The sequence below is a fragment of the Crinia signifera genome, chromosome 12 (genome assembly GCF_055691185.1).
Source record: "Crinia signifera chromosome 12, ASM5569118v1, whole genome shotgun sequence".
NCBI classification, from domain to species: Eukaryota; Metazoa; Chordata; class Amphibia; order Anura; family Myobatrachidae; genus Crinia; species Crinia signifera.
In genome coordinates this window covers 47,948,403-47,972,470 of record NC_139228.1, presented here as the reverse complement: position 1 = coordinate 47,972,470, position 24,068 = coordinate 47,948,403, and the positions used below count along the sequence as shown (strand labels likewise).

At 44.7% G+C, this 24,068-nt stretch overlaps 1 protein-coding gene across 12 annotated transcripts in view; it reads right to left on the bottom strand.

Annotated features, from left to right (window-relative positions):
• BEGAIN (brain enriched guanylate kinase associated) overlaps window positions 1-24,068 on the bottom strand; it is a 330,134-nt gene that overhangs the window by 139,356 nt on the left and 166,710 nt on the right. For 6 of the 12 annotated variants that reach the window (XM_083166756.1, XM_083166763.1, XM_083166759.1 and 3 more), the window contains one exon: window positions 1,158-1,319. The exons of 1 other annotated variant lie outside the window; for it this stretch is intronic. In XM_083166756.1, the coding sequence (XP_083022882.1) occupies window positions 1,158-1,319 (162 nt within the window). Of the gene's footprint in view, window positions 1-1,157; window positions 1,320-5,688; window positions 5,866-24,068 lie in introns of all 12 variants that reach the window. 5 more of the 12 variants (XM_083166758.1, XM_083166761.1, XM_083166762.1 and 2 more) reach the window with 2 other exon arrangements.

Below are 24,068 nucleotides of genomic sequence, written 5' to 3'. Positions count from 1 at the left end.
TCCGTCGATTCCAATTGACAGGTGCTGAAATTACCGGCATTATATATGGTAAGATTAGAAAAAGTCCTGCAGCACCTGCAATTTCTCTTTAAAAGAGCTTAAACATGTGTTGCCTTGTCTTATTATTTTATCTATTTGTTTCAACTTTATTTTTATTCTTTTATTAATTATTTTATTACTATTTTATTTTTCGCCTATTCATATAGCAATTTTTTTTATTTCAATCATTTCTTCCGTACTTCTGCACTGTATAATCTTTTTTCCCTTTTCCTACTGTACCTTACCCCCCAAAACCTAGCGCTGTGCGCTGAGACCGCTCCGCAGAAGTGTGAAAAATCGCATGTTTGTGATTTTCGCACTTCTGATAATGTAACTGACTGGTGTTACTGGCCTTCACCCTTTACTGGCCTTCATGGCCCTTATTCTGATCGGTGCGGCCGGATCCGATTATGCGGCCAGGACCGTGCGTGCGAAACCCCGCCTTCCATACGGATCGCCAACTCCGTCCGTACGCGGTAAGAAGCTGGCCGAATGGACCGCACGTGTATTTTTTACGGAATACGCCTCCTCCATCTAAGGGAACCTCCCCCATCATTCGATGGTCGCAGACCATCGAATGCAGGACCGAGTGCTCCACCAGCTCCCGCAACTTCAGACCACACAGGCATTTCTCCGTGCAAAAGCAGGGATCTGGGCGGGCAGCTGACATCCGGTGATGAACGCCCATGAAACGCGGGGCGTATGCATATGGTAATGAGCCCAAATAGCCCTTCACGCCCCTCTCCACCCCCTGTTCGGAGTGTTCACATATCATGCGGGATTTGGCCGTATGCCCCGCTCGCACATGCGCAGTGACGCCTATGCACATGCGCAGATACAAAACATCGGCGGCCCGAACGCACGCGGATATATCCGCACCGACCAGAATAAGGGCCCATGTGAGGAGTTCTGATATTCTGGTTTTCTGTGCACAGCTATACTGTGCACTACATGTTTAATTTTCAAACTATAGTAACAATTGGTGTGGACTGATGTCTTCAAGCATATAATCTGGTGTATTCATGGTTACATAACAACCTCAAGCTTCAGCTAAATGCTGTATATTCATATTATCATCCCCAAGTGCAAGTGACATTATATCGAGCTAATACACTGACCTCCTCAGCTTCTCAGTCACTTTGTCCAGCTCCTCCTGAGCTCGTCTTAGCTCTGTTTCCAGGTACTGCCTGGTGGAGTCAAACTCACTCTCCAGCATTTCCAGTTTGTGGGTGGTATATGACAGGCGCTTCTGCAATTCTTCCTTCTGGTCATGTAAACTGCTAAAAGAACAAATTTGCAATGATCTATGATTATGAACAATGCCAAAAGACCACTTCTCTGCCAATGTTAGTACATAATCTAAGGCCAACTCCCCCTTTCCTGCCAATGATAGTACATACTGTAATCTAAGGCCAAACCCCACTCTCCTTCCAATGGGAATCGGTACATCTGTCAGACCACACTTAGGTCTACAGTCATTAGGTCGACCCCACTAGGTCGACTGGCAGGAAGGTCGACCTGACTTAAGGTCGACATGGGCCAAGGTCGACATGACTTAAGGTCGAATTTGCATAAAGGTCGACATGAGGAAGGTCGACTGGTCATAAGGTCGACATGGGTTTTTCACTGTTTTTTGACCCGAATGTCGACACAGTCGACATGGACACAGTTGGCAATGAGAATCGGACCCTCGCTTCGCTCGCAATGCTTCGGGCACGGTGGCTCGCTTCGCTCGCCACAGCTTTAATAACCTCCTCCACGCCCTAGTGGATGGTAGGGCATGAAATACCGCCTGTCGGCACATGTCGGCTAAAAAAACCCAGTGAAAAACCCATGTCGACCTTATGACCAGTCGACCTTCCTCATGTCGACCTTTATGCAAATTCAACCTTACGTCATGTTGACCTTGGCCCATGTCGACCTTGAGTCAGGTCGACCTTCCTGCCAGTCGACCTAGTGGGGTCGACCTAATGACTGTAGAACTAAGTTCATTCTAATAGATGACCGCTTCCCTTCCAATGCTAGTACATTACATAATCTAAGGCCAAACCCCACTTCCCTGCTGACGTTAGTGCATGATCTAGGGCCAAACACCACTTCCCTAACAATGTTAGTGCATAATCAAAGGAGAAACCTTACTTGCCTGACAATGTTAATGCATGATCTAATGCCAAATCTCACTTACTTCCCTGATGATGTTAGTACATAATCTAAGGCCAATTTCTACTTCCCTGCAGATGTTAGTACCTCAGCCTGAACCTAACCCTCCCGGCTAGTGCTTAAACCTAACCCCCTGCACCCTGCTTCCTAGAGCTACGTTCAGAGCATACAGTACTTTTCCAAAATTGTATCAAAAGAAAGTGGTGAACTGACCCTTCGCAACATTTTGAAATCTTACAGCATTACACACTGCATAAAAAACATTGAATCAGCTGGGAAGTGAGTGACAGTTTTGTGGATTATTGCAGATTCCTGAACATTCTGTCCTAGGTGACTCATCGAGTTCTCAGTGAGAAATTTCTAAGATAATTGAAGTTTGTCAGTGGCTTCATTAAGAAGGGATGACCTGATCAAAGCTGCTCGTCGATTGTGGAAAACAACCTGTATCTCTTAAGCATCAATTTGATGCTCAAAGGGATGTACTATATCTCAGGGAAGATTGTAAGCTCCTTAGAGCAGGGCTCTCTTCCCTCCTTTTCTCACAGCACCCTTCTTGCATTTCAATTACAGCTCTCTTATGTACCTACAATCTATACCTCCATCTCTTCTCACTCACTTCTCTATATCTCAGCTGTATTATGTACTAAAGGTCCATACACAATGGGCGACTTTGCCCAGTGGTATGGACAGCGATGATCGCTATCATCGCTGGGGGGAAAGCCAATCAGTGCATACACACTGAGCCCCTTTCCCCCTGCCCGGCTCCATCAAAGGGGAGAGGGCGGCTTTGCATAGCACAGCGATATGCAAAGCCGTCCTCAAAGCCGATCATCTGCAGATGAAAGGTTTCCCGGGGATGATGCGGGAGCTTGCAGCAGCGCTCACAGCCAGGGCATATACACTGGCTGGCTTTAAGCTGAAAGCCGTTCAAACATACTGTTTTGAGTGACTTTCAGCTCAAAGTCACCCAGTATGTATGGGCCTTAAGATTTGTGCTGTTTTTGTTCTTCTGTCGCTGTTATGTCTAGTTCTGTATACCCTGTTCTGTTCTAATGTGTTCTATATGTGCGGCACTGCGCACTACTTGTGGTGCCTTATAAATAAAAAATATAATAATAATCATAATAATAATAATAAATGTTTCTCATCCTCTATGTGGTCTGTATTCCAGAGCTGTTTTTAAAAGGAATTGATTTCCATTGCTGAAGCTTGCCTAGGACTGGAGAGACCTAGAAGACTTTCATTCTGAAAATCAAGTGAACCACATCTACTGCACAACATGGTGAATCATCTAATATCTGTGTGATGCTGTCAGGGTAACTCTACACCCTTTAAAGTGAAAAAAAAAAAAAAAAAAAATCTAATGATTAATAAAAAAATATATATATTAATTGTAACTGATACTAAAATATATTTCTCTGAGAATAGAAGTTACATCTGGAAATAATTTAGTGAACATCTACAATGTAAAATTAAAAAGTTTTTTTCTTAAAATTACAAACTTCATGTAAAATATCACACTGCTGCAGGATAATGCAAGTGGATGATTCCTGGAGAGTGCATCTAGCGTTATGTGATGGAAGTGGATGATTGCTGGAGAGTGCACCTAGTGTTATTGTGATGGAAGTCGATGATTGCTGGAGAGTGCACCTAGTGTTATTGTGATGGAAGTGGATGATTGCTGGAGAGTGCATCTAGTATTATGGTGATGGAGGTGGATAGCTACTGGAAAGTGCAGCTAGTGTTATGGTAATGGAAGTGGATGGCTGCTGGAGATTGGATCTAGTGTTATAGTGATGGAAGTGGATGGCTGCTCTAGACAGCATCTAGTGTTATAGTGGTGGAAGTGGATGGCTGGTGGAGAGTGCATCAAGTGTTATAGAGATGGAAGTGAATGGTTACTGGAGATTGTATCTAGTGTTATGGTGATGGAAGTGGATGGAGGGTGGAGACTGCATCTTGTGTTATGGTGATGGAAGTGGATAACTGCTGGATAGTGCATCTAGGGTTATACTGATGCCCTGATGGCTGCTGCAGACTGCATCTAGTGTTATGGTGATGGAAGTGGATGATTGCTGGAGACTACATCTAGTGTTATGGAAAAGTGCAAGGTTGGCTGCTGGAAAGTGCATTTAGTGCTGTGGTGATTGAAGTGGATGGATGCTGGCGAGGACATCTAGTGTTATGGTGATGGTAGTGGATGGCTGCTGGAGAGTGCATTTAGTGTTTTGATGAAGGAAGTGGATGGCTGCTGGAGAGTGCATCTAGTGTTATGATGATGGAAGTGGATGGCTGCTGGAGAGTGCATACAAAACTTGGGCCATAGGGTAACTCTTTCATTTATAAAGTGCAGGCAAGCCCTATCCTTTGCCTCCTCTGATGGAAGTGGATGATTGCTGGAGACTACATCTAGTGTTATGGAAAAGTGCAAGGTTGGCTGCTGGAGAGTGCATTTAGTGCTGTGGTGATTGAAGTGGATGGATGCTGGCGAGGACATCTAGTGTTATGGTGATGGTAGTGGATGGCTGCTGGAGAGTGCATTTAGTGTTTTGATTAAGGAAGTGGATGGCTGCTGGAGAGTGCATCTAGTGTTATGATGATGGAAGTGGATGGCTGCTGGAGAGTGCATAAAAAACTTGGGCCATAGGGTAACTCTTTCATTTATAAAGTGCAGGCAAGCCCTATCCTTTGCCTCCTCACATACATTCCCCTTCTTAAATTGAGGAGACAGGCCATAGTTGCTGACTTATGTTTTTGCTGGTGGGTGCTCAAGCTAAAACTATAGGGGAGTGGCTTAATGGGGGAGGGGCGTGACCACAAAATAATACCTGTTATTAGTCATAAAGCCAGATTCCATAGAACAAAAATATCTTTAGCAACAGTTATCTGTGCATCATTTCTCATCCTGAGGCTCAGGATGAGAAATATTGCACATACTGTATAGTTGTTTCTATAACTGTTGCTAAAGATAATTTTGTTCTATGGAATGATGATTCATTGATCAAATTCAGCAGCTGCAGTAGTAGTACTAAGGCAATCAGCGGGAGGGGGGAAGGTGGCCAGTGGGTGCTTATGAATTTCCGTGGGTGCTCAAGCCCTTGAGCATTTACAGAATCGGCGCCTATGAGACAGGCATGGTTGCAATATCGGGGTCCTGACTGTCCACTCTGCCCGAAGGTCTGCAAAGCTTGCCATTTTGTTCCTCATGTCTGGATTGTACCTTTTTGTGAGAAATGGAAAAGGTGAAACCTTGTAATGCCAAACTCCACCTCAAAACCTCCCATTTTCACCTGAAGTTCTCTGTAGCCAACTCAAAGGGTTATGGTCAGCCACTACACTTAACTCCTTCCCATAGATATACGGTTGTAGTTTCTTTAAGGCTCACACTATGACTAAACACTCCTTCTTTATAGTGGCATAAGCTATCTCTCGGTCAGCTAGCTTACGAGATAGATACACGATTGGCTGTTCCCTACAGTCTTCTCCTACCTGGCTTAACACTGCCCCTGAAGCATCTGTCTGCAAAATAAATGTTCTATTATAGTCAGGGGCAGCCAACACTGGGGTTCTAGTCAACATATCTTTTAGGGTTCTGAAGGCTTGCCCACACTCAGTGGTCCATTCAATCTTCCGAGCATTTCTATTTTTTGTTAAGTCTGTTAGAGCCTTGAAGAAACAGAAGAAAGCAGTGATTTTTAATGTAACTAATTTATTAAAAACAACAAATGATATAAATATTAAAAATATGAATATAGATTTTTATTAAAATAGCAATTGTATACACAATTAGACAATAAATTCATATATAACGGCCAGTATTAATTATTAATTTAGAACACAATATAATTTAACAGGATCTCCCACAGCTAAAAAGTATCTCATATATTTAGCCAGATCTGTCACTCATCCCCTGTGTGCATAATGTTCCCGCCCAGCGTTATACACAAACCCGCCCCCCCCCCCTAGGGAAAAGACCAGTGTTACACACACCGCCATCCCCTTGACATCACCTCCCCCGCCCAGCCATGGCTACAGTACACGCCCACCATCCACCATGGTGTAGGTGAGTGGCACCCCCCCGGACCCCCGTGACCCCCCCTCCCGCGATTCACGCCCCCCCTCCCGTGATTCACGGCACACATCCCCCCGCACCCCCTCCCGCGATTTGCGGCCCCCCGCAACCCCCCTCCCGCGATTCACGCCCCCCCCCTTCCGCGATTCACGACACACACTCCCCGCATCCCCCACCTGTGATTCACGAACCCAACTCCTGCGATTCACGAACCCACACAACCCCCCTACCGCAATTTGCGGACCCACGTGCCCCCCCTCCCTTGATTCACAGCACCAGCGAGAACCAGATGTTTTCCCTACATTGATGGCAAAGGAGAACCGATCAAGTATCAAATTTTTTAAGGTGCCGGGACACGAAGCATAGCTCCGCCCCCCCACCCCCAGAAGTCCCACCACGAGTTCTGATTGACCCACGGCCTATTCAGTCAGATATAATGGCGAACGTCCGCCCTGGAAGCCCAGGTCACTGATCTAGAGTGGGCCGTTCAGCGACTGAGAGACATTTACAATCTTGAGCAAAGCATAAATAGAACGGTGGAGGAGTTGCAGAAAGGGTCACTGGTAGAGGAAGAGGATCAGGCAGCCAGCTGGGTCACGGTTAGAAGGGGAAACAAGAGGGACAGGAGGGACAGGAACGACATCTCGGATCTATCACACCCGAACAAATTTGCCCGGTTGGACGAAGTTTCGGGGGAGGATAGAGACGAAATGACGGAGCTGGAGGATACGGCTCCCTCTAGCAACCAGAGGAGCGGTCCCTCTAGCTCAAACGGGATGACAGTTAGTGAGGTACCAAGGCAGATAGTGGTGGTAGGGGATTCCATCATTAGGAGAACAGACAAGGCAATCTGCTATCGGGACCGCGATCGCCGCACGGTCTGTTGCCTCCCGGGTGCTCGGGTACGGCACATCGCGGACCGAGTCGACAGATTGTTGGGAGGGGCTGGGAGCAACCCGGCGGTCTTGGTGCACATCGGCACCAACGACAAAGTCAATGGTAGGTGGGATGTCCTCAAAAAAGAGTATAGGGAATTAGGTAAGAAATTAAAGGTGAGGACATCTAGGGTAATTTTCTCGGAAATATTACCAGTGCCACCCGCTAGCTCAGGGAGGCAGAGGGAGATCAGGGAGGTAAATGTGTGGCTTAAGGATTGGTGTAGGAAAGAGGGATTCGTGTTCATGGAACACTGGGCGGACTTCTCGGTCAGGTGTCATCTTTTTTGCCGTGATGGATTGCACCTGAACGAGGAGGGGGCTGCGGTGCTGGGGGGAAGGATGGTTAGAGGGTTGGAGTAGATTTTAAACTAGGCGACGGGGGGTGGGGGCAGCAAGACATTATGGGACCATCAGGGAGAGAAGCCGGACTGGGATCAGGAATCATATGGGGGAAGGAGATGATGGGGGGGCCGGAGACATAGACAAAGTCCTGGGACATAACAAGGGCATAATCGGGGGTAACTCTCAGGGTGCATCAGGAATGTCATGTAATAAAATGTTATGTTGTAACAGTCACGTTACCCCATTACAGTTCTTAGGTACAGATGATCTTAGTATACGGGAAGGAGGAAAGGACAGAGGAAGAATTCCCAGAACTATAAAGAGGGCAGGCAGTGTGCATGGTGGGGAGGCCTGTAGAGAGTCTATTGAAGGGGAGAGGGGAAAGAGGAAGCTAGTAAAGAATTCAAATGGGTCCTGGGGTGAAACTAATCACAATATTAGAGCCATATCTAAAAATAAACATAAATTAAAATGCTTACTGGCTAATGCAAGAAGCTTAGTGAGTAAAATCGGGGAGCTAGAAACGGTGATCAGTAGGGACGACTACGACATCATTGGTATTACAGAAACATGGTGTAATGAGTCGCATGACTGGGCATTAAAAATGGAGGGATATACACTCTACAGGAAAGACAGGGAAAATAGAAGGGGCGGGGGTGTGTGCCTATATGTAAATAATAACTTAACATCATGTGAGAAAAATATGAGCACAGACCTGGAAGACGACAACTCGGAGACAGAGATAACCGACAATAATAAAAAAACAAATTTATAATAGGGGTATGCTATAGACCACCAAATATAAACGAAAGGGAAGAGTCTCTTCTTTTAAACCAAATCAAACAAGCATCAAATCAGGGTCAGGTATTAATTATGGGGGATTTTAATTTACCCGACATTGATTGGGAAAACAAAACAGGTAAATCAGCAAGAAGCAATGGGTTCTTAAGCTTACTTAAAGACCAGTTTATTACACAAACGGTGGAAACTCCAACTCGTGATGAGGCACTCTTGGACTTAGTTTTAACAAATAACACAGACTTAGTTTCAAACACAAAAGTAATTGAACAATTAGGGAACAGTGATCACAATATGGTTTCACTGGAAATCAACTTCAGTAAATTACATCAAAAAGGATCTGCAAAAATACTAAACTTCAGAAAAGCGAACTTTGAATTATTCAGGGAAGCCCTAACAGGAATTGGGTGGGAAACGGTTATGGAGTGAAAAAATGCAGAGGAAATGTGGGATACTCTAAAAAAGGTGCTTGATTCACTAACTATTGAATACATTCCTAAAGTAACTAAAGGTAAATTCAACAAAAAAAGCCACCATGGTTGGACAAAGAAGTAAGGTCAGCTATCAACAATAAAACCAGAGCCTTTAAATTCTATAAAAATAACTTGAATGAGGAGGCATTCGCAAAATACAAAGAATCAAACAAAACTTGTAAAGGGGTAATCAAAGCAGCTAAAATATTATATGAAGAGTGCATAGCCACTGAAAGCAAAACCAACCCAAAGAAGTTTTTTAAATACATAAATAGTAAACGTTTAATTAAGGAAAACATAGGCCCACTAACTGATACTAGTGGAGAAAGTGTTACTGAGGACAAGGGTAAAGCAAAACTGTTAAATGAGTTCTTCTCATCAGTATTTACTAAGGGAGAGCAGACTGTGGAACGAACATTTACCACAAACGGGACAAATAAGCCAGATCTCATTGTGGATTTCACACCGAAGGAAATAATACTGAGGCTAAGCAAACTCAAAACAAATAAATCACCAGGGCCAGATGGGATTCATCCGAGGGTATTAATGGAATTAAGGGATGAACTAGCTACCCCCCTACATTATATCTTTAGCAAGTCACTATCATCAGGTATAGTACCAAAAGATTGGAGAATAGCAGAGGTAGTGCCAATATTCAAAAAAGGAAAAAAGGAAGATCCCGCTAATTACAGACCCGTTAGTTTAACATCAATTGTGGGTAAACTATTTGAAGGATTTTTAAGGGATGGTATCCAGAAATATTTAGATCATCACAGTCTACTCAGTGCTAACCAACATGGGTTCGTGAAAAATCGTTCATGCCAAACTAATCTACTAGGGTTCTATGAAGAGGTTAGCAAAAGCCTCAATAATGGAAATGCTGTAGATGTGATTTTCCTAGATTTCGCTAAAGCATTTGATACTGTCCCACACAAGAGATTGATTAATAAAATGGAGAACCTAGGATTGGGTGAAAATATCTGCAGATGGGTAGGGAATTGGCTATGTAATAGAGAACAAAGAGTGGTTGTGAATGGTGCCGTATCAGATATGATACCGGTACTAAGTGGAGTGCCCCAGGGTTCGGTTTTGGGGCCCATTTTGTTTAACATTTTTATTAACGATATTGGGATAGGGTTACTCAGCAATGTATCCATCTTTGCGGACGATACAAAACTTAGCAAAGTCATCAAATCATCAGAAGATGTCACCATGCTTCAAAATGATCTTGCAATTCTAGATGAGTGGGCAAAAAAATGGAAGATGAGGTTCAATGTAGATAAATGTAAGGTTATGCACCTTGGGAGACACAACCAGTGTGCAAGTTACAACCTTAGCGGAGAGGAACTGGGTAATTCCATACTTGAAAAAGATCTAGGAGTCCAAATAGACAGCAAACTAGGATGTAGTGCCCATTGTAATGTAGCTACAAAAAAGGCCAACAAAATTCTGGCATGTATTAAGAGGGGAATGGAAACTAGGGACTTGAGGGTAATTATGCCACTATATAAAGCATTGGTGAGACCTCACCTAGAGTACGGAGTACAGTTCTGGGCCCCACACTATAAAAAGGACATCATAGAATTAGAAAAAGTCCAAAGGCGAGCAACAAAGCTTATTAGGGGAATGGAGAATTTAAGCTACGGGGAGAGATTAAGCAATTTGGGACTATTTACATTAGAAAAGAGACGTTTAAGGGGGGACATGCTCAACATGTACAAGTATATCAAGGGCCAATATAAGGAACTGTCACGCACCCTCTTTTCTACAAGAAAGGAATCTAGGACGCGAGGGCATGAGTATAGATTAGAAGAAAAAAGATTTAATTCAGCTAGTAGAAAGAATTTCTTTACGGTCAGAACAGTCAAACTCTGGAACTCTCTTCCCAGAGAGGTGGTAACGGCTGGCTCATTAAATGCGTTCAAGGCAAAGTTGGACAAACATTTACTGGAGAAAAACATCCATGGGTACAAATAAGAAATATAATTTGTCTGTAAAATACCAGAACCTACCAAATCAGCAATGAATATCTATACCAGGTTGAACTAGATGGACGCAAGTCTTTTTTCAGCCTTACCTACTATGTAACTATGTAACTATAATGGATGACCATCGATAGTTATCCAAGTGATATTTTACTACTATCGATGGCAGGGTGCAAAATCGCCATCAATGCCAACCATCAATGGTGTCTGCAGCAATGGCCATCCCTACTCTGCAACAGCCAAAAACCTTTACTACCCCTCATGCCCACACACCCCTATCACTGCCCTGGCTCCTGTTCTCCTGCCCCGTAACTTCCGCCAGTGGGGAGCCGCTCACCATGTGTTGCCCACATTCCCTTATCATGCTTTACCACCCAGCCTCCTGCTCTCATGCACCCTAACTCCCACCCAGTAGGAGGAGACAATGACTCAGGGGCACCGTCCTGTACTCATGCGCTGGCATGCTGGAAGCTCACCCACTGGCTGGAGCTGCAGTGTCCCCCACCCTCCGCACTAAATATAGTTTATGCCCACACACCCCTATCACTACCCAGCCTCCTGTTTTCCTGTGTTGTGACCTCCGCCAGTGGGGACCAGTGTTCCCTCTAAGCTGTGCACGAGTGCGCGCGCACACAACTCGACGAGCGTGCGCACAGACATTACAACAGAGCGCACAAAGCAGCAGTGGTCCCTTTTTGCAGTTGTGGACTCAATTAATGTGTGTTTCACCCAATAACTACATTATGTGCTGTGTTTTGAATGTTTAAATCAGGCATGTCCAACGTTGGCCCTCCAGATTTTGAAACTACACATCCCAGCATGCTTTGCAATAGTTTTAGCATTCTCTAATAGCAAAACTGTGGGAAAGCATGCTGGGATGTGTAGTTTCAAAACATCTGGAGGGCCAACGTTGGACATGCCTGGTTTAAATGTTTAATATCATTTTGAAGTAAAGTCAACACAAATGCTGAACGTCATTTTCCAGTGACGCACAAACATTTAAATTTCCTTCCAAAGTTGCACAGCCTTCGTAAAATTAGAGGGAACATTGGTGGGGACCCTACTATACTATTGCACACACACACACACACACACACACACACACACACCTAAACAACACGCATGCACCCCCCCCCCCCCACACACCCACAAATGTACACTCTGTAACCGCTTTTTAATTAAACAAAACAATACACATCCCCTTCCAAATCATATGCTCTCTATTTAACACATTTCACCTATAACTCAAGTTGCAATACAGGCCATCTTTCATACAATTCTAACCATATTTCACACAATACAAAAGTTCACAAATTAAGGGAGCGCAGCCCCTTAGGCCGGTGTGAAGAGCACTCGTAGGGCGCACTAAATCACCTAGTTAAGTAATAAAGTGCTTAAAATGGCATCATTTCAGGTCCTGGATATGCTGGAAATTTTTCTGGAAACAATAATGGCAGGTATATCCCTTTTGAAGAACTCTTTTTATATGTTAAGTATAATCAATGTTTCCGGTAATTGCCCGACTTATACGACAGTCAGACTCCTGGCTTAATTATTCAGAGATCATGCAGCATGAAAAAGTAATTTTTTTTTAATTACTTGTGAGTGGAGCTCCACATTAAAAGAGGGTTTCCGTCCCTGTGAGCCTGTCCTCGGGCTCTCTTCCAGCTGCTGGTGCTTCTAAAGATGCAGCCTTTTCTGGAGTGAAAAAACCCAGGCAGCAGGGTTTAAAGATATCCGGTGGTCGGAATATGATTAACGCGTTTCCCCACCTCTCCTCAGGAGGTCAGCGGCTTCCTCAGAATACTCCATAGAGCCTTGGCCACGGTGCTGTAATGTAGTATGAATTTTCTGTAATAGCCAGCAACTCCATGGAAGGCCCGCACTTGCTTCTGGTTGGGGCCAAATGGTTTATCCCAGGTGGGCTGCAGTTTGTTTCTTCGCACTGGGTTAAGCACCATGACCTTTTGCCCAGAATATAACTCCCGAACTTGAGCGTGGGCATCGTACCATTCCCTTTGCTTTTTTTGTGATTCCTGGAGATGCTCTTCAGTTAACTGCAGCATAGCCTGGGCTCCTGCCTAATATTCCCTAAAATCAGCCAGTACCTACTCAAGGTTACCTCCCACCGCTTTGGAGGCACAAGAATCGGTACTGTGGGGACCCTCCAGTCAGAGGCAGACAGCACTGCGGAGCCGGGGGTAGGAGAGATCCTGCCTTGCGGGCTGCGGCCTGCGCCTAAGCCAAAGCCGGTGACTTTAGCAGCGCATCCGGCTTCTGAGCTCCGGGACACGTGTGCAGCGGCATCGGGACTCAGGTTAGCAATGCTCCCCCTGCCTTCCCCAGTGATCCTCCCCTGACCTGGTGCTGTCGGCCGGCCATGAGGATTGTGGAGCCCTGGCAGCTTCTCTCCTTCCCCTGCTTTGGTGGCCATCTTGGAATCGCCCTGCAGCAGACAGAGGCTGCTCACACAGCCACAATACAGCAGGAATTGACCCTGGGAACCGGCACCTCAGGGTTAGGTGGGGGACCCCAGACCCACCCTGATAGCACCCTAGTGCTTCCAGTTAAACACACCCATATAAATATATATATATAGAGAGAGAGAGAGAGAGAGAGAGAGAGAGAGAGAGAGAGAGAGAGAGAGAGAGAGAGAGAGAGAGAGAGAGAGCGCTGGAGCTGGAGGTGTGCACATTCACACAGCAGGAGCAGACCCACATATCAGCACCGGTGCCCCAGCACAGGGCACATACAGCCCCTTTGCCTCTCCAGGAGGGTACTTGACCTCTATCTCTAGATGAGCAGCACTGCAGGCCGGACTAGTACTCTGCAGGAGATCAGACTGATAGAAGTCTCTCCCATCTAATGGCTCTCTAACTCACCTACCTAAATGGGTCTCACACCAGTGTCTAAATCCTAAACTCTCTGTGGAGCCTCTATAACACATCAACTAACCCGGCAAGTTCCAGTTCCCTCCCCTTTTGGGACCTTTGTCATTGTCTATGCAGTTCTACTATAATGCCATCAAAAAAAGGGGGCAGGGCCTCTAAGTTTCCTGCACAATTCCCAAAAAACACATCCACGACTCGAAGTACCTCCTCGGGCGGTTCTGCACATCCCACCACCCCTACCACTATGACTAGATCCCCAACCTCTGCTATACCAGCGGACCTGGGTGTGGACATTGACCCACAAGCTCCTCTAACAACTCACACAATGCTTAAAATGTTTTCAGCTTTTCGTACAGATATCCTCACTGGCTTGGACTCATCTATCCAGTCCCTCAGAGCTGATCAAGTCGCATGAAACACCTGGAGGATAAAATGCAGGAGTTGGTAGCATCTCACAATGATCTTTTTTCATAACACCTGAGACCCAAAATGAAGTAGTCTCCCTACGTGAAAAGATAGCGGATATCGAAGATAGGTCAAGGAGGAACAACCTCAAGATAAGGGGGATCCCCGATTTATTGGCGCCCTTAGAATTGAGGGACTAACTCACCAAACTCTTTCAGAAGCTCCTTCCCATGGCATCCTCACAAGACCTGATCATTGACCGTGTCCACCGCTTGCCTAAAACCCCAAAGTGGCTACTCTACCTGCTTTCCCCGAGATGTCCTCCTTAGGGTCCACTTTTTTCACATGAAAGAAGATATCCTCAAAGCAGCTAGAAGCGCGGACTCCTCTGATACCTTAGGAGGCATACAAATTCACCCCGACTTCTCCCAATTCACCCTGGACAAGAGATGTTCATATCGCCCAATTACCACCACTCTCAGAGTGAAGCGGTACATCTGTCAGAACAGACTTAGGTCTACAGTCATTAGGTCGACCCCGGAAGGTCGTCTGGCCCCAAGGTCGACAGGGTTAAAGGTCAACATGGGTCAAGGTCGACATGACTTAAGGTCGACATGGGCCAAGGTCTACATGGGTTTAGGATGACAGTCATTAGGCCGACATGAGTTTTTCACCTTTTTTAGCCAAATGTCGACACAGTCGACATGGAGACAGTTGGACTTGCACCGCAGCCCCTCGCATCGCTCGCTTCGCTTACAATGCTTCGGGAACGGTGCCTCGCTATGCTTGGCACACTATTTTATTCTCCCACCACGACCTAGTGGGTGATAGGGCATGAAATACCGCCTGTCGGCACATGTCGGCTCAAAAAAAGTGAAAAACTCATGTAGACCTAATGACTGTCAACTTAAACCCATGTCGACCTTGGCCCATGTCGACCTTAAGTCATGTCGACCTTGACACATGTCGACCTTTAACACTGTCGACCTTGGGGGCAGTCGACCTTCCGTGGTCGACCTAATGTCTGTTGACCTAAGTCTGATCTGACAGATGACCGCTTCCCTCTCAGAGACAATATCCAGTATTTCCGGTCAAATTAATTGTCCGCTATGACTCTTCAAAGTTTGTAATCTCTTCATTTGAGGCCGGAGTGAAACTGCTTGAAGAGTGGGACATCCAGATCCCACAAACAAAAGTTACAGCGCCGGCTCAAGTATCACTGACCTGACCGTAAGACACCCCCACCGACCACATATCAAACATAGTGAGAGTATTGTGCCCTATATATTATTTATGTGGTTTTACTGGGGCCGGCTGCCTCCCCCATGGGTTAGGCAGTTTTCTGCGCCTGGGGGTGGGGGCTGCCGACCAGATCTCTTAACTAATATGACTCAGTTATATCCTGCTCCTGAAGAAGCTGGGTGTTTTGGCCCAGGGAAACGCGTTGAGCCTTTTTATCAAGTGGACCATTCTACTTCCAGCACACCGCTACAACCTGAGTTTATCCACACCAACCAGGACATCTACTTGTGCATTGCACCATCCCATCCGGACTCATTATCCGAGGCAGACACGGAAATCATCATATCCTCCAGGTTCTACCATCTTTCCCATCAGAGACACCTAATTCTCCATCTGGACTCTGTTTTGGGATCGCCATTGGCCACCTGGTCACCTGCTATTATGGGACTACACCTTCAGATGTCAGTGTGGTAATATGCAAATTACATGCTATACTCTAAACTATAAATTGTGCTGAGAATTGAATGTCCACAGGTTTACATTTTTATACAACATTGTAACCCCCTTTTATGACTTGCAAAATTTCATATGCTATTACAGCTTTTTAAATTTTATCTTTAATAAATTCTATATTGTAAAGGATACCGTTCTGCAAATTTTTGCTCATTATATTCTTTTCAGCCCGCGCTGGTACACACACCCCTTTTTTCTCTTAACTAATATGCCTGCTATAAGTTTGCTGATACAAGTTTATTTTCACAGTTAATAGAAGCCTTTACATAATAGTTTTATTTCATCCAGGGGCTGTGTTGTTAAACGAGGCTCCCAAAGTTTGTTTAGCAAAGTTGATAATTGTTCCTATTTGTTATTCAACTGCGTTAAGTTGTGTGAGACCCATTGGAGGGCACCCCCCCAATGGTCTTTGTTTTGTCACCACCCTTCCCCTGTGACAAACACAGTGGCCCTGATTCCAGGGCTTATTCTGTTTTCTTATTCCTGTTCTGTCTTTCCTCTTCTTTGATCTCCCCTCATACCTACCCCTCCCCCTGTCTCCCCCCTAATATGGGATCCAACTTGAATTTACCCTTCATTAGATCAAGACTAATTCGATTTCTCCTTCCCAATGGTTAAATTCCTTTCTCTAAATGTCAATGGCCTAAATTCCCCAAACAAAAGACATCAGGCTTTAGAAACCTTCCATGCTGAACGTGCCAAAGTAATTGCACTCCAGGAAACTCACTTCCTGGCCTCTGCCCCTCCCAAGTTCCACAACACTCGCTATCCCACAGGTTATTTGTCAAATGGCCCTGCTAAGAGAAATGGTGTAGCACTCCTTTTTCATAACTCTGTACATTTACAAACCAAATTGCTTTCCTACAAAAACTCTTCGAGACAATGCAACAGGTCCAGAAGGGCCAAGTAGTTGTTATGGGCGACTTTAACCTGATACTAGACGAAAAACTTGATAAATCCCAAGCCCCATCCAGGCCACTCCCGAATACCCGTACACCTCTCACTTTCAGTCGCCTTCTAAGTGAGTTTTATTTTTATGATATATGGCGAACACAATCCCCCTCAACAAAAGATTATACTTTTTTCTCGCACGTTCACAACTCGTAGTCACGTATACAGTAGATCTAATCCTAGCAGATAAATGGTCATTGCAACATACTGCTAAATCATGTATTGTGCCTATTACATGGTCTGATCATGCAGCAGTGACCTGGTCGTGGAGTTCCAACCCCTCCCAATTTTTCCTTAAACCATGGAGACTCCCGGATTACATCTTAGACTCCCCCGCGACCTTGGTAACTATCTCCAAAACTCTCTCCATGTATCTAGAACTTAATCCCACATCTGACACCTCAATACCTACCCATTGGAGTGCATTAAAAGCAGTCCTTAGAGGGGTTTTCATCCAAACCGGAGCCAGGTTAAAGAAGCAACAATTAGAAAATCAAGAGGAGTTAGAGATGAAACTACTTCAGGCTGATCCCTCCCATCTAGGGCCCCGAAACAGGAAATAGTATCTATTCGCAATGAACTTCAAAAACTGTTTCTAAATCACATGAAGTACAGTATGCATACTCCAACAGAAATTCTACTCCTTGGGTAACAAATCAGGCAAATTCTTAGCTCATAAGCTCCAACTCCGTCAAACTAGAAACAGAATCAAATTTATTCGGACGCAGAAAGGAAGGAAGCTCCTAAATCCCTCTGATACAGCAGCAACATTTGCTAAATTTTATAACAAGTTCTATAACCTAAATTCGGACTCGACTACTCCCCAACCTACTCCAACCCTAATAACTTCCTTCCTAGAAGACCTAAACTTTCCCAAAGTCTCTCCAGAAGATTTAGTAACGCTTAATGCAAAATGGTCAGACGAAGAAATTATGAAGGTAATTAAAACCCTCCCTTGTGCAAAAGCCCCAGGCCCGAACGGCTTTTCCAACAACTTTTATAAAAAATGTGTTAATGAGCTTGCCCCTTCCCCTACCTCCTTGTTTAACTATGCTTCCGAAACTGGTACTCTCCCAGATGAAATGTTGCAGGCCCATATTATTACAATCCCTAAACAGGGAAAAGACCCTTCTCTTTGTCAAAATTCTAGACAAAGCTATACTCAACACTGACCTAATTTTTTTTCTAAATTAATCGCAAACAGATTGGCCCCCTTGGAACCCAATCTGATCCATCCGGACCAAGTAGGATTTGTTAGAGGTCTCCAAGCAAAGATAACACTAGAAGGGTTTTTGATCTGGCGGAATATATCTATCATAAAGGAGAAGAAGCGGTTTTCTTATTGTTTGACAGGCTTCATTGGGGTTTTCTCACCGAGACCCTGCAAAGATTTGGCCTTCAGGGCCCAATCCTCTCCTCTATACTAGCTCTTTACTGTTCACCAAATGCGGTAGTGTAGAGTAATAGCTTTACATCAATTCCTTTTAAGATTTCCAATGGAACAAGACAAGGCTGTCCCCTGTCCCCTATGGGTGTGGTATGTTTCTCCGACAGTCGGGATCCCGACAGTCATTATCCCAACGTCGGGATCCCAACTGCCCAGACTCAGACAGCGTGGCCAGCACAACAAAGTCCCTTGCGGGCTCGCTGCGCTCGCCACGCTGCGGGCACGGTGGCTCACTTCGTGAGCCACCTATTGTATTCTCCCTCTATGGGGGTCGTGGACCCCCACAAGGGAAAATAGCCGACGGCTGTCGGGAACCCGGCCGTCTGTGTTTTAACAGTCGGGATCCCGACGTCAGGTTAATGGCTGTCGGGATCCCGACTGTCGGGACCCCGTCCGCCACCCGTCCCCTATCATGTATGTGTTAGCAATAGAACCCCTTGCAATGAAAATTTGTCAGTCCCTAGACTTCCCAGGTATAGAAGTGGGTTCATCCCTCCATAAAATAAGTTTATTTGCTGACGACATTCTTCTTTTAGAAACAAAGCCAGATATCTCACTACCAGCCCTACATGACATAATTGATCGCTTTAGCGCATCATCATTCTACAAACTTAACACAACCAAAACCGAGGCCTTACCTTTTAAAATGAGCGCTGATAAACTTGCCACTTTCAAGCAGAACCACAAATATCAATGGAGGAGGGATCACATTGTATACCTTGGAATAACACTTCCCCAACTCTTTAGCTACCACCATAAAAATCAACTTCACACCTTTAATATCCCAAATAGATGCATTATTAAAAGTTTGGTTTAGTTTGGAAATATCATGGCTCGGTAGAGTTGCTGCTTTTAAGATGTCAATTCTTCCCAGACTAATGTATCTCTTCCGTGCGATTCCTTATCAAGTCCCACAGAAAACCATTAACCAAATTCACTCAATAATCTTGAAATATATTTGGAAGAAAAAACCTCCCCGTATAGCATATAAGAGCTTAACTAGATTGCGGAAGCAAGGGGGACTGGAAGTTCCGGATCTAAAGAAATACCAACAAGCCTGCTTGGTGGCCCAAATAAATGGCTGGTCTCTACCTAAAGTAAAAAAACAGTGGGTGGAACTGGAGAGCCAGCTGTTCTCCCGAATATCACTGATGTACTGCTGTGGACCCCGTCCCAACTAAGACCCCCCTCAATCGCTAATATACGCTCTATCTCCGAGTCTCTCTCCGCATGGGACACACTTGTAATATCCTCCAAATGTGTCTCCCTCCCCTCCCGCACTCTTTCCCTACAGGCCCTTTCAAAATTGATGCCTAATATAAACCCAAGCAACTGGAAGGTCTGTGGCATTGACTCTATTGCCGTATTAGTAGATGGTGTCTCCATAACCCCCTTTAACTCACTTCAATCCCAATTTAACATCCCAGACTGGGAACTATTCTCTTACAACTGAATTGTTCATAGGATGAATAGTGCTATAAGATCCTCAGGTCCAATATTGACAAAATTAGAAATAGGTAACTCTAAGGGTTCAATAAGTTTCTGGTATTCTGGGCTACAAGCTGACACCCCAGAGGTGAGATCCTCTATACAAACAAAATGGGAAGAGAGTTTGGCGTGCTCTCTCTCCCAACAACAATGGGAAAAATCTATATTGCGTCACATAAGATATCTAAATGCAGCAACCACATAGAAACGCACTTCAAACTCCTACATAACTTATACTTCACCCCTGTTAAACTGCACAGAATCTGGCCCTCAATCTCCAACCTATGCTGAAGAGAATGTAACGAGATAGGAGACACCTTCCACATTTTCTGGGCCTGCCCAACAATAAGACCATAAGGAGAAAGAGAAAAAAGACTCTCTTTTTTGGGGGCACTCTTTAACTCAGATTACTCGTGGTATTCATACATATGAATAAAAACAATAGAGTGACAAACCGTTTCGGCAAAACCATACAAATAGAACAATTCATTACTTGTGAAACATCAGGAGTAATATACAGTACTGTCTTGAATGCCCCTGCGGACTTCAATACGTGGGGATGACAAGCAGGAAACTCAAACTTCGCTTACTGGAACACGCCAGTAATATTCGCAATGCAGAAGCGGATACCCGTAAATTCAAAAAATTGACGTCGGTGGCCAGACACTTCCTGACCAAGCACAAAGGGTCACCTCAAGAATTGAAGGCCTTCAGACTAGAAAGTATCCGAATGGGAGTAAGAGGTGGAGATCTAATCAAAGAATTACAGCGGACAGAAAGTAAATGGATCTTCAATCTCAACTCAGTAAACCCACATGGTCTCAATGAAAATAACAGCTTCGGGTCATTCTTGTAATCAATCAGATAGGGGATTATGCCACCTATCTTTACGGTAGAGTGACAGTATTTTCAATGTACCATACACCACTGCATGACTATAAACCCCAACTACACATAAAAACTCCTTTCCACGTGCACCCTGCAATGTATACACTGACACCCCCTTATCTTACTGCACGTCTCGCCCGGTTGAGCCCATATGTATGGACTCTATACCCAGATCAGCACTACACCGTTTAACAGCACCAGACCAGCAGCACAACCTTTCCCCATCAAAGTTTCACAATACCTAGCACCGAACCCCGGGTGACCAGGACAAACACATTCCACTCAAACCCCCCTCCCTTGACTAGGGACTACTTACTCCTCCTCCTCCCCTATCTTGTCACTTTAGCAATTCTGGGCACATTCCACAGCTAGCAGCCTCATCACATTTTTGTCACCAGTTTTTCACGACTTTTAGATTTTTTCTTCCTAGACACACAATCACACTTTTTGAATTAAGATGACTGCCCCCAGACACCCACCTACACACACGTTATAAAGATTCACATCTGACCAGCCAATTTCGCACCTAAGCTAGCAGCCATGTATACACCTAATTATCACGCTTCCAAACTATACCCATATTTATTTACGGGTAACCATAGCACCTCTGCTATCCCCCCTACCAACAATATCACTTGGATAAAAATCCAAGCACAGTACAGGCAGCGATCACCGGCATACGCCTACTTCTAGCACGACCTAACCCATCTACTTCAAGGTGTATGAATCTGCTCTTTAGAAGATGACTTTACAACAAGTCGCAGTAATAATGGGAACTTTGAACACTTCCCGTCCAATATTTAAGATAACGTGCGGGGCACCGCTTCACACTTTAAGAGTTTCCTCATAAAATCTGTTCCAAACATCTCTCCCTGCGAGCATTTACCTGTCCTGCTGTACAAACTCTAGTACGACAGTATTGCTCCCCTTATTTAACACCACTTCCAAGGCAATACCCACTACATACCTGCCTCTAGGCAGGATTAGTTTAAAAACAAAACTAGAATAATTCAACTTATCAAATATATGTAACTTTCCAAGGTATGTCACTTTAGCCCTCGCTACTTTTGTCTCTCTCTGCATTCCTCCTCTCCCCCCTTTTCCCAACTCCCATACAACTAAACCCTGTTACCTGAGACACTAATTCCTCTCAGTAACATATTTTAGCGAAACCAGCACCGTCCACACCTGAGACTTAACGTCCACTAATTAACTACTGGACCAATAGCTAATCAGGCTATCAAATTAACCAATGATGGACATTATGCAGACAAGTTAAAAGGCGGATCACCGCCTTGCACACACACACACACTAACCCTGAAGAAGCCTTGCCCCAAGGTGAAACGATAGTTGGTGGTGATAGTGGAGTGACGCCAATACAGTGCGCCTCCCCGCAGCAGCAGCTAGCAGTGTCTCAACCCTGCCTGGGTACTCTGACACCCTAAGGGGAGGTGTTCCCCCACAATACCCATAAAAGCCCACTTAGGTTGCAGCTGACCATTGGATTCGAGGGACCTGCCAGACGGAAAGGGGGACCTTCCCTGTCGTGGCCAGACCCCACTGCCTCTTTGTTTGGGTATATAAAGTTGGTCTGGGAACACCTCATCTACAAACCCCCAGGGAACGTCAGTCTACTCTTTCTTTCTCTGCTCTACCTCGGTTCCAATACTGACTTTAAAATGCGCACAGGCACAGGAAGCATAGGAAGGGAGTTGCGGGCATACCATACCCATACCCCACAGGTGCTTACAACTGCTTTAAATATATATTCCTGCTCTGCTGTATATTAAATGTGACATTTGTATATGTATTAGAACTGTGAAATTTCATATGTATACGCCCTCCGTGGCAGATAGAGGACTGTAAGTGAGAATGAAGGTTTCATTATGCACATATGACTAATACATTTCTTTCCTACCAAGGAATAATTGTAGCAGAATGAATGTTGCAAGATTTTAGCAACAAACTCTGAAAGTGTAAAAACTAATTGATACAGTACCCATTTGCAATAGGTTTCTAGGATTGCTAGATTCCTTTGGCAGACTAGTGGCCTGGACAGATTGTAAGTGGGTGCAACTAATTAGGAGGTAATAAACCCAGCTGACATATTGCTCCCCTCTCAATCTGCCCCCAGGACCTGCCAGATCTCTCCCCTCTCTCTTTTCTGCTCAATCAGCAGGAGCACATGCCCCGAATATACCCCCTGGGCAAAATTTGGGGGAATTGGGATCAATAATCGGTAGAGATCATTACTGGCCAATACCGACAATTTCCTCGGAATCGATAGAGGATTGTTGATATTTCGCCGCGTACACGGAGATACAATACGTATACTACCGTTTATATGTTTGTCTATATGTATGTGTGTCTGTATCTTGTAAATATGTTTGTCTAGACAATCTTTTATAAGTATTGATTAAAAGTTATATTTTAAAAATCCAATAATACCCAAACCGGGGAATTAGGGAACCTTGTCCAAGGTTCCCGTTCTCTCTTTCCCCCTACATTGTACACTAGCAATCAACCAGTAGCCCAACACAAGCACCCTTCTCTCACGTGAGAAGGACCAACCTGCCAACCTGGCATCACAGTGACAAGTGAAAAGTGTGGTTACTTCTTTTTACGCCTAAACAATACTCCAATATAACCTACTGAACGCACAGATTACCACGCGTAATCTGAGTTAAAGAGTGCCCCCAAAAAAGAGAGTCCTTTTTCTCTTTCTTCTTATAACCTTAATCACTCTCCTGGGTGCACCTCCACATTCAAAACACTAAATAAGGGAGAATGTCTTCCCCTTAAAACTAATTGTCATTGTGGAATCTTACATTTCTATACTTTACCTGTTTGTGACATTAACCTGTGCACCGGTCACCATCCCCTTCCCCTTTCCCTTGAAAAGTCAACAATAAGACCACTCTGGAGAGGAGTCTTCGACCTTGCCTCAAAGATCCTGGGAGTTTTGGTCCAAAAGTCCCCTATGCCAGCGTTACTCCATGTCTATCCATCAGACATCCCTCACCTCAAATGTTATGTATTAGGCCACCTTTTCATAGCCACCCGGGCCGCAATAGCCCAGGATTGGAAAAACCCCTCCCCCCCACTCAATAAAATTATCAGGAAAATTCTTCACTCATTCCAAATGGAAACAATGGGCCTACCCTCTTCCATTAAACCTTCTCTTACAATGATGTAATGGACTTGCTGGCAGGATTATATAACCTCAACTGAAGAGGCAAACCTTTCATTTGATATAGCCTAAGTTACTGGAGAACTCTCTTAGTATAGTACTACCTATCATAAACTATGTCTTATTGTTGATACTAATTCCGTTTTTTGTCGATTGTGATATTGTTATTACTTATTACATTTATTGATGTTTTTCATGTACATGTACTTTCCGAACGTACAAGATTTCAAATGGGGAAAATCCGG